The sequence below is a fragment of the Papio anubis genome, chromosome 17, assembly GCF_008728515.1.
Source record: "Papio anubis isolate 15944 chromosome 17, Panubis1.0, whole genome shotgun sequence".
NCBI lineage: Eukaryota > Metazoa > Chordata > Mammalia > Primates > Cercopithecidae > Papio > Papio anubis.
The window spans coordinates 69,937,070-69,948,120 of NC_044992.1; the positions used below are offsets into that span (position 1 = coordinate 69,937,070).

The 11,051-nt window shown below is 57.8% G+C and overlaps 1 protein-coding gene across 1 annotated transcript; it reads right to left on the reverse strand.

The window, feature by feature from the left end:
* Positions 1 to 774: 774 nt before the first annotated feature.
* On the reverse strand, positions 775 to 4,069 carry SOCS3 (suppressor of cytokine signaling 3). Its single transcript, XM_009191356.4, has 2 exons — positions 3,745 to 4,069; positions 775 to 3,182 (listed from the first exon to the last, which is right to left on the reverse strand). The coding sequence occupies exon 2, from the start codon at positions 3,092 to 3,094 to the stop codon at positions 2,417 to 2,419; it is 678 nt and encodes a 225-aa protein (XP_009189620.1). The 5' UTR covers positions 3,095 to 3,182; positions 3,745 to 4,069; the 3' UTR covers positions 775 to 2,416.
* Positions 4,070 to 11,051: the final 6,982 nt, after the last annotated feature.

An 11,051-nucleotide genomic window follows, 5' to 3' on the forward strand; every position in this document is an offset into this window, starting at 1 on the left:
AACCTCTAAGTGCCCCTTAGCGTTTAAATGACAGTGACTAAAAATAGATGGGCTGAGGGGAGGATCCCTTGAGCCCAGGAGTTGGAGACCAGCCTGGGCAACATAGTAAACCCTGTTTCAAAAAAATACAGAGATTACTAGATGGGTGCTTTTGGGGAGGAGGGTGATCCTGTCTGCTGCTCAGGTTGGGGACCCTAGGAATGAGGAAGGGAAGCAGGCATGGGGAGCAGTGGCCAGGAAGCCCCTGAATGCCTGAGGTCCTGTGGGGGGTGGTGGGGCTCCACCTGCATGCAAGATTTGCTTCAGGACCACCCCTCCTCCCACTTCCAGTGAACCTGGCTTGACTGAGGTCAGAGGTCACCACCAGGACCCCATGTCTGGGCTTTCTCGGAACGACTCCCTGCCAAGGAACCAGAGCGCCTCTAATAGCCTGGAGCCTCTAAAAGCTTTGACCACAGCTCAGCTTGCTCCCTGCAAGCCCTTTGAAGCGCTTCCTTCGAACTTGCTTTGCATATTCTGGTCAGATCTGAATCAGACTTGCAGGAATTACCCCTCTCGGTAACAGTCTAGGTGGCTGCCTTAGCTTGTCAGTGACACACGGGGCAGGCGTGCTGACGTAAGGTTGAGAAAGGTTGAGACGTATTCGATTCCAGCGAGGGGGCAGAGCCACCACCCTCTGCAGCTCTCTTCCTCTTCTCCGATGCAGAGTGTGGGTGTGGGTGAAAGAGAAAGCAAGCACAGGGGGGCGGGGGTGGAGAAAAGGCTCAAGTCATGTTTTTCATTAAAAAATAGTGCTCTTTATTATAAATTACTGAAATGTTTCTTTTCTGAATATAAATATAAATATGTGCAAAGTTTGACTTGGATTGGGATTTTGTTGAGTTCTTCAAGCATCTCCTAATAGCCTCAAGGGCCTGAGTAGGGGGGAGGAGAGAGGACTGGAGGTGGAATCTTTATAAAAGACAGAGTGATTGAGGCAGATTGTAAACATTATTAAAAAACAAGAAACGAACAAAAAAAAGGGGAAAAAACCACCCCAACACACAACTGCCCTGTCCAGCCCAATACCTGACACAGAATACTTTGTGTTTGTTTAGTTGCCCCCCCCAACAAAAAAACAAAACAAAAACAACAAAAAACCTGTTCCAGGTAATTCCGTCGCTGCTACATTCCTGTAAGTTGTCACTGATCAGTGCTATGGCAGAGCGGGAGCACCCGGGGTGGCAGCAGTCCAGCCTCTCCAATGACCTCCAGCCTCCCCCACCTAGGCAGGAGGGAGGGCTGTGCAGGGCTGGGGGCAGTGGGACCTGGTGGCTCTGCTCTGACCACGAGGCGCCTGACTGGCCAATACTTACTGGGCTAACATTCCCAGTGCTCAGCTGGGAGGCATGGGTTTCTGCCCCCTCCCCACTTCCCTGGCTGTGGGCTGGCTGGGTGCCCTCCCGCGAGTCCCTCAGCCTCTCCACACATCCAGGCTGAGTATGTGGCTTTCCTATGCTGGGTCCCTCTCCATGGGACAGGGAGCATTTAAGGCGAATCTCTTAGCCAGACATGGTCAGGAGGCACAGAGCAGAAACCCCTGTCGTCTCTACCAGGAGCCTGGGGTGAAAGATGTCCCATCTCCTCCATCCTCCCACTCCATCCACCCAGGTACAAGAAGGTTTAGTATGAGTAGGAAAAGAAGACTAGCTGACCAGCCCATCCATCCCCTCCAAATGTTGCTTCCCCCTTAAAACGGAGGAAGGGCCCTGGGCTCTCAGGCACCAGGTAGACTTTGGAACCTGTGTTTTCGGTGGCTGTCCCGGAGGAGAGGATGTGGGGCACCAGGATGGTTCCCTTCAGGTCGCCCCAAGCCCTTCTCCCCGGAGCCAGGGAGAGGAGCATGCCACCAGGATCCTCACCTGGGGTTGGCAGGGGGGTGTGACCATTTCCTTAGCCAGCCCACAGCCCCGGGGCCCTCAGGACCTCTCTCTCTTCCACCTTTCCCAGGCTCCACAACCAGCTCAGGTTTAAACCAAATCAAAGAGCAAACAAGTTCCGTTGGAAAATTTGAAGATTCCCTGGCAGTTCTCATTAGTTCAGCATTCCCCAAGTGTCCCGTTTGGAGGCAGAGGGGAAGTTGAGGAATTGGAGGAGAATCCACTCGTGGTTACTATCGTCCCACCAGGCCAGCTGGCTCCTCCGGAGAAGCTGGAGACTCAGGTGGTACTCCCCCTCCCCTCCAACATATTCCAGGTCCGCCTGCCACATTCTGCGGGGGGGGGGGGGGGGGCAGAGGGAGGGGCCTGTCCGCCCTCTTTCCCCCCAGTGCTACAGGACTCTCTCCTGGCTGGCTTCTTGTGCTTGTGCCATGTGCCATGGAGGAGAGGGGACGCAGGCCCCTCTCCCGACCCATGCCCTTTGCGCCCTTTGCCCCTTAAAGCGGGGCATCGTACTGGTCCAGGAACTCCCGAATGGGCCCCGGCAGCTGGGTGACTTTCTCATAGGAGTCCAGGTGGCCGTTGACGGTCTTCCGACAGAGATGCTGAAGAGTGGCCACGTTGGAGGAGAGGGGCCGGCTCAACACCAGGGGGATCTTCTCGCCCCCGGAGTAGATGTAATAGGCTCTTCTGGGGGGACTTCCAGGGAGTGGCTGGGCAGACGGCTGCTCGGGCACCTCGGAGGAGGGTTCAGTAGGTGGCGAGGGGAAAGAGGGGGCTCCAGGGGGCGGCATGTAGTGGTGCACCAGCTTGAGCACGCAGTCGAAGCGGGGCACAGGCTGCGTGCTCCGGGGATCGCTCTGCAGAGAGAAGCTGCCCCCCTCACACTGGATGCGCAGGTTCTTGGTCCCAGACTGGGTCTTGACGCTGAGCGTGAAAAAGTGGCGCTGGTCCGAGCTGTCGCGAATCAGAAAGGTGCCAGCGGGCTCGGCGCTGAGCAGCAGGTTCGCCTCGCCGCCGGTCACTGCGCTCCAGTAGAAGCCGCTCTCCTGCAGCTTGCGCACTGCGTTCACCACCAGCTGGTACTCGCTCTTGGAGCTGAAGGTCTTGAGGCGCAGGCTGGTGTCCAGGGGGCGGCTCATCCCGGCGGCGGGAAACTTGCTGTGGGTGACCATGGCGCACGGAGCCAGCGTGGATCTGCGCGGCGGCGGCTGCAGCTGCTTCGCGGCCTCCGCACAGCGGCCGCTACTGCATCCCGGGGGGCTGCGGAGAGGAAGGCGCGAGCGCGTGAGTGCCCGGAACCCTCTAGCGCGCCCGGCCCGCCCCGGCTCCCCTGCCTCCGCCGAACGACTGGGGCACCCACTGCCCCGGGGGCCCTTGCCTGGGCCCGCGCTCCGATCCAGGCGCCTCACGGAGCCCGCACGGCTCCCGCCCCTGCCGGCAGGGTGGCCCCAGTCAGCCCCTTCCCCAGCACGCACTGCAAGGGTGCAGCGTGGGAAACTCGCGCGCGTAAGTTGGGTCTCCAAGAGTGTGGCCGGGTGGGGAGCAGAAGGGCCCCCGGGACCGTCTGGGCGCCGCTCAGTCCAGTGGCCCCAGGCGGTGTGGACGGAGGGAGAAACCCGAGGCACGGGGATAGGGAGGGGACAGGAGAAGCCCGAAGTCCCCAGCCCGAGTATTCCGGGAACCTGGAATCTCCGGCTTTCATCCGCTCTGCCCCTACCCCGTCCCCTCCCTGCCGGGAATGACCCGGGAAGGGGAGGGGAAACCGGGAAAAGCTCCCGGGACTGAGCGAGACCCCTCCCCACGCCGCGCTCCTCCTTCCTACCTGGTCCCGAATCGAAGTCTCCGTCCTTGGGGCTGAGCCCCCTCGGGTCTCCAAGGCGAGGCGGCGGCGAGGCGGCCAGCGGTGGCCCGCGCTGCGCCCAGATGTTGGCGACCGTGAAGTCCACAAAGGAGCCTTCGCGCGCGCGTCCCTCGAGCTTCCCCTGGGCGCCCGCCCTGCCCCCTGCGCACCCCCGGACCAACCGGGAGGGGACCAGGCAAGGGGCCGCGGCAAGGGGCCGCAGCGGGAGCTGGGCCGGGCAGGCGGCGGGCGGCTGGCTGCGTACGGAGCCGGAGCGGCGGCAGCGGCGCAGGGAGTCCAAGTCGGAGCCGCCGCGGAGGCCGCGCTCGCGGGTATATAGGCGGCCGCCGCGCCCCGCCCCCCGATTCCTGGAACTGCGCGGCCGGCCTTCTTGTAATGTTTAGTCACTACTCGCAGCAGAGAAAGGCTGAGCGCGGAGGGTGAGGGAGGGGCCGCGGGCGCCGAGGGCGGGCCGCGAGCAGGGGCAGGGACCGGGAGGGACGCGCGCGGAGACAAAGCGCGACGAGAGGCGGCCGAGGCGGCCGGTGGGCGCGGCGCCAGCCCCGGCGGCGCGTTCCTGGCAGCGGCCCCTCCCCGCCGCGCTCCGCCCCCAACTTCTCATTCACACTTTCCCCCCACCCCCTTCCCTTCTAAGAAGGCCAATTTCTGGCAGAGGCGGGGGCGCCGCTTCGGGAGCGCGGGCAGTTCTAGGAGGCCGACCAGGAGAGCCTCCCGGTTCCCCTTCCCCTTTTCTCGGACCCCGCGGGGACACCCCCTCGCCGCCACCCGGGCCTCCCCGAGTGCCAGATTGCGGGTCCAGGCGGCCCAGGCCAGTCAAAAGGGAAGTGGGGTTACCCCACAGCCAGGCCACGGGGCTGGGGTCAGACCCGGGAGCCGGAGGTTGGAGACATGCGACAGTCACCTGCGAGCAGGTCCCAGAGGGGAGACCCAGGGTTGCAGGGGACGCCCCTGCGTGGCAGCTACCCAGCCTTGGCCCACTGCCAGGTTCTTTGCCAACCCTGACGAGAGTGTGGAGCCCCTCTCCCCTCCCATATAAAAACGCTTTTATGCACTGGGGTCGGCAAACCGACTTGGTCCGGTGTGGGTTGGGCCAGGTGCTCTCGGCGGGGCTGGAGAGCTCGAGGGGGAACGATGGCCCCAACCTACGGCCCGCGTCCGCCAGAGGGCGCCCTGGGGTCTCCTGCGGGAGTGCAGTTTGGTGCTGCGCGCCCCAGGCCCCGGAATAGGCGCGCCAGGGGTCTGCGGGAATGGCTGTCTCCGGAGCTGGAAAGGTGGCCGAGAAGGGGGAATTCACATCCCAGGCTGGGGTCAGACCTGGGAATAAAATTCTAGCAGGACAGAATTTCCGGAAAGCAGTTTTCAGGGGTTCAGCCTACTGCCAGATGGCCCACACCCCCGGATGTGCCCCCACCCCCTGGGATGTGCCCCCACCCCCTGGGATGTGCCTCCCTGCCTCTCTTGGGGTGGGGGGAGGACTGGCGGGGAGGGGGTAGAGGGGAGGAGAGGAGGTGATTGAGGTGAAAGATTGGTTTGCTATTGGTCACGTTGGCACTGATGTAGGTAGTTTGGGCTTGGAGACCTGGGGCCAGCCTTATGAAGGATGGCAAGTTTTGTCATCTTGTCCCCAAATGGGCTGTGTGGTGCTGGAGACACCCGAGAGCCACCTCAGTGGCATTTAGTTCCTCACCTCTCGGGACGCAGAGGCTGTGGGCCTGGGGCCCTGTGCTTTTCCCAGATACCAGGATAGTGAGGTGCTGAAAGGGAAGGAAGAGACTGCCGCCAGGGACTGGGAGCTTGGGATTCCAGAACCTAGAGCTGGTCCTTTCGCAGGTCCTGGAATTGATAGGTGCGCACTGCCTTTGCCACGGTATCCTCAGTCTATGCCATCACCTCTCTCCAGCATGTGCTGGGGACTCAATGATATTTGGACAAGACACACAGTTTATCTGGGATTCTGTTTTGCCATCTGTAAAATTGGAGCCAGAACCTTTTCCTTCCCTTTGGCAGGCTGAGGCCAGAGGATCACTTGAACATAGACATCCAAGACCAGCCTGGGCAGCAAAGTGAGCACCCCCATCTCTGCAAAAAATAGAAAAAAAAATAAGCCAGGAGTGGTGGCCTGTGCCTGTAGTCCCAGCTACTTGGGAGGCTGAGATGGAAGGATTGTTTTAGTCAGGGAGGTCGAGGCTGCAGTGAGCCATGATCGTGCCACTGCACTTTAGTCTGGGCAACAGAGTGAGACCCTATTAAAAAAAAAAAAAAAAAAAGGGCCAGGGGCCGTGGCTCATGCCTGTAATCCCAGCACTTTGGGAGGCTGAGGCAGGTGGATCACGAGGTCAGGAGATCAAGACCATCGTGGCCAACACAGTGAAACTTCGTCTCTACTAAAAATACAAAAATTAGCTGGGTATGGTGGCGCATGCTTGTAATCCCAGCTATCTGAGAGACTGAGGCAGGAGAATCGCTTGAACAAGGGAGTCAGAGGTTGCTGTGAGCCGAGATTGCACCATTGCACTCCAGCCTGGCGACAGAGCTCTGTGTCAAAAAAAAAAAAAAAAAGGGAAGAAAGAAAAAGAACGTTTTCCCATAAGAGATTTGAAATTTAAAAACATGAAAAAGATTCTGCACATCAAAGCATGATAGAAATAGAAGTAACCCAGTTCAACTCTCCTTCCAGACTATTAGGAGAGCAGAGGAGGAAACTGGTTTATTCAACGCATTTCACAAATATTGCTCCATGCACCAGGCACTGGGCTGGGCATTGATCTATAATGATAAGTAGGACCTGGTCTTTGCCCTCACAATGCTTGCAGGGTAATGAAATGGATTCTCCTCCTCTCTGTAATCAGTTCATTCTTTTTCTCATCCATTCAGTGTTACGTGGCTGCATGACCATACACTTCTGGGCAGAGCCCAGTGGAAGACAAGGAAGACTCAAGGAATAGCCCTTGAGGTAATGGATGAGAAAGTGCTTTGTAAATTACAATGCTCTGACACAAGTCAAGTTCATTCATCCATTCCATAAACCCTTGCTGAGAGCCTGCTTTTGCCAGGCACAGGGCAAAGGGCTGGAAGACAGAAGTGCTGGGTGAATCCTGCAGGGGGAGATGGCTGAGGCAATCGACATGGGGCCCCCAGGTGATGAGTATGGTGGGAGGTACGGGGCTCCCTGCCTACTGACTCAGAAGATCGAACTGTTGTTCGGGCTCTATCACCCAGTAGCTGTGTGACTTTAGGCAATCTGCCTTGCCAGCTGTGCCTTGGTTTCCTCATTTGTAAAATGGTTGGAGAGTAGTACCTACCTCATTGAGTTGTCTGAAGCTCCCACATGCAAAATGCTTAGAGTGGTGCCTTGCATATAGGAAGTGCTCAATGCATGTTAACTGTCATGACTTTGAAAGCACTGGGGAGGCTTCCAGGAAAGGGAGGAGTGAGCTGAGCTGCTGCAGCTTGGGTTCATATGGTTGGCTATGGATGTAAGCTGCCTCGTTTTGGGGAACCGTACAGCTCCTATGCAAGATACATTCCAAAAAGCTGCTTGTCTTGAAACAGGTCGGCTGGACACCAAGCTTCTTCTTTTTTTTTTTTTTTTTTGAGACAGATTCCCACTCTGTCACCCAGGCTGGAGTGCAGTGGTGCCTTCTGGGCTCACTGCAACCTCTGCCTTCCAGGTTCAAGTGATTCTCTTGCCTCAGCCTCCGGAGTACCTGGAATTACAGGCATGTGCCACCATACCTGGCTAATTTTTTTGTATTTTTAGTAGAGACAAGGTTTCGCTATGTTGGCCAGGCTGGTCTCAAACTCCTGACCTCAGGTGATCCGCCCACCTTGGCCTCCCAAAGTGCTGGGATTACAGGCGTGAGCCACCGTGCCTGGCCTTCCCTTTGGCATTCTAATCTCTCCCATGGTTTCCCATCGCTTTCTGGATGAATCCAGACTCCTTGGTGCAGTGTGCGTCCCACGCTGCTCTGTGTCAGTTTCATCGGCCGCCACTGCCTCAGCGCCTGGGGCCTCATGCTCCAGCTCCATGGAGCTCCAAGCTGTCCAGAAGGTTCTACCGTCCTCAGTCCTGGGTTTCTGTACATTTGCTTCCCTGTCTGGGGACAGGGAGGGAACTACCTTCCATACCTTGGCTGATTTCTACTTTTCCTTTAAAATTTGGCAGATAGGTTGGCAGATAAGCTGGGCACCATGGCATGTGCCAATAATCCCAGCACTTTGGGAGGCCGAGGTGGGAGGACTGCTTGAGCTCAGGAGTTTGAGACCAACTTGGGCGACACAGTGGAGACTCCATCTCTACAAAAAAATTTTAAAATTAGCTGGATGTGGTGGTGCATGCCTGTGGTCCCAGCTACTTGGGAGGCTGAGGTGGGAGGATCCCTTGAACCCAGCAGGTAGAGCCTGCGGTGAGCTATGATTGTGCCGTGGCATTCCAGCCTGGAAGACAGAGACCCTGTCTCAAAAAAAAAAAGAAAAAAAAAAAAGACAGATACTCTAAACTTCCAGGTAGCTCTTTTTGCAGTAACCAAAATGTTCTGACTAGATCTCCAGCGAGGATCTTGGGGAAACAGACTATATTTGATTTCTTTTTCTTTTTAAGACTGGAATCTGGGCTGGGCGCGGTGGCTCAAGCCTGTAATCCCAGCACTTTGGGAGGCCGAGGCGGGTGGATCACGAGGTCAGGAGATCGAGACTATCCTGGCTAACATGGTGAAACCCCGTCTCTACTAAAAATACAAAAAATTAGCCGGGCACGGTGGCGGGCGCCTGTAGTCCCAGCTACTTGGGAGGCTGAGGCGGGAGAATGGCGTGAACCCGGGAGGCGGAGCTTGCAGTGAGCCGAGATCACGCCACTGCACTCCAGCCTGGGAGACACAGTGAGACTCCGTCTCAAAAAAAAAAAGACTGGAATCTGGTAGGTAGAAATAATCTTTAAGTCAAGGATGATGTTGATGTCTTCTTTCCCTTGTTTTCGGAGACCACAACCTGCTTTCTTCTAGAGTAGTTTTTGGTTTTCCCTGCAGGGCTCAGGAGCTATACAGATGGGGTAGAGGGTGTGAGTGCTGGGAAGCGCCATCCATGAGATTACGAGGCCTGTTAATCTGAAGACAAAGGGAATGAAGACAAAAAAGTTTCTGGAAATGTGGGCAGAGACACCTGGGCCTTTACAGGGCACACTCCAGAGCTGTTTCCAGGCAGGGACCCCAGCAGAGAGAAGCCAGAGCTGGGACGCAGGCTTGCTTGCTCTTATCTTCCCTCCGCTGGGGGGTCGAGGGGAGATCGGGCCCCTCTGCTCTGCCCTCCTGATTTCCCGTCTAAGGGATTTAGGAGACTCTCGCCTTTTCCTAATCTCTCCCTTTGCAGAATTTCTGCGAAGTCACAATCCCATTTCCAGGCAAAGGTGCTTGGTCATAAAGATAATAAAGATATTCATTCATGATGGAGGGGAAGTACACAGTGGTTTCAGCCGCCTGTAGGGCTCCACTTACTCATGGTGTGTGACAGATGCTGAACCCTTCCCCAAATCTCATGGATGGGAAGGAAACCTGGCGCCACGGGGTGGTCGCGGGAAGCCGTGGCATGGCTTGGTGAACACAGGCTTGCCAGCCCGGGGGCGGATGCTGAGGTTGCCATTGTTGGTGGCTGCATCTGCAGCTAGATGGGTCAGGATGCCGGCCTCAGACCACAGCGTTGCTAAATGCCAAACCCAAGGCCTCCCTGTCTTTAACACTGCTGGGCATTCTACAGCACGAGGAGGCAGCCGGGGCTGTGCTGCCCAGGGCCTGCCTTTGGCTGTGCGTCTTCTGTCTGTGAGCTAGCCTGCCACACCTGGGGATACACGGTGGGGAAATCAATCAGCTTCTCTCCCTTCTAGAGCTTCAGGTCCGGCATTGGTGTCCAGAGGCAAGGGGAGGAGGGAGGGAGGCCATTTCCTTTCTGTCGCCCTTTCTCTTGGCCAATTTGGAGGAGATGGTGGGGGAACTGTCTCTCATCTGACCTCCTGGAAGCCCTGCCTGCTGCTCCAGTGTGGCTCTCCCAGGGCTGAGGCCTGGAACCTAGGGCTGGGCTACCTGGAGTGCTCAGCTCTGCCACACCCCAGCCCTCCTGGGCTGCAGCCCTGGCTTTTTTCTTACCCACTGGGATGGCCCGTGGGAACTAACCTTGCAGCCTGCAGGACTGTGGCCCAGATGACCTTTCCGGAGCAGGGAAAGAGTGCACAGGTCTCAGACCAGGTTGACCCTGAGCCCTCTCTTTCCTGCTTCCGACAGGGGCAGGCCAAGGGAGGCAGGGACAATGGCATTCCTGTTTGCAGGCCTTTGTTCCCGCCAGGAGGGGCCCCGGAGCTAATAAAAAGGTTTGTGGCTCCGATGTCTAAGAGGCAGTGGAGGAGTTCTTTCAAGCCTGACATTCCAAGCCCAGCCGGCCTCTGGCATTTCCCAGAAAAACTTCGAGGAGGGGAGGGGAAAGAAAACACTTGAGGGGCCCACCCACCTACCCACCGGCCGCCTTCTCGGATTCCTCGTTCCCTCTGGGGATTGGGCTGGGCCTGAGTGCCAGGACCCCTGCCCTGGGGGCCCATTCCTCCACCCACAGAGGGGCCCTGGGGAGTGTTGAGAGGGTGAAAGTGGGGAAGGGGGGTGACGATCTAGGAGGCTGCAGAGAGGATGAAATGTCGGGGGCGCAGTGAGAAGGGGAGGAAAGTTTCTTCCCACTTTGTCAAAGAGGAATCCACATCTGCTACAAGTTTGGAGTTGGAGGGTGGGGAGTAAGGAGTTAGCTTCTAGCCAATATCTCCTCTGACCCCAAACCGACAAATGCTGCTCTGTCCGAGGCTGGGGTGGGAAGAGTTTCTATTTGCCCTGAAGCAGCTGCGGGAACAGACATCAGGGCAGCAGGGCAGTTCTGGGAAGTGAAGCTGTGGTGAACCATCTGGGCGGCAATGCAGAGGAGGCAGTGCCCAGGAGGGGGAGAGCTCGGGAGGGGTGAGGAGGCCAGGCTGTCTCTGGGAGACGTGCCTCTTGGGATGTCCTGGGCCCGGGCACCCTTGGAGCGGCAGGAGCTGGTGGAGGAGCAGGTGAGTGCAGCTGTCCGGCTCGCCCTGCAATACTCCGGTTGGGCTGGCTGCTGGAGCCAGGTGGGCACAGTCGGGTGCCCTGACTCTCATGGGGCTCTGGGGCAGGTGTTCCTCACGACCATGGTGTGCCTGCAGCCTCTGGTCAACCTCCTGCATCCCAGACGCAGGCTTCTTCTGAGCCCCTCACCCTCTG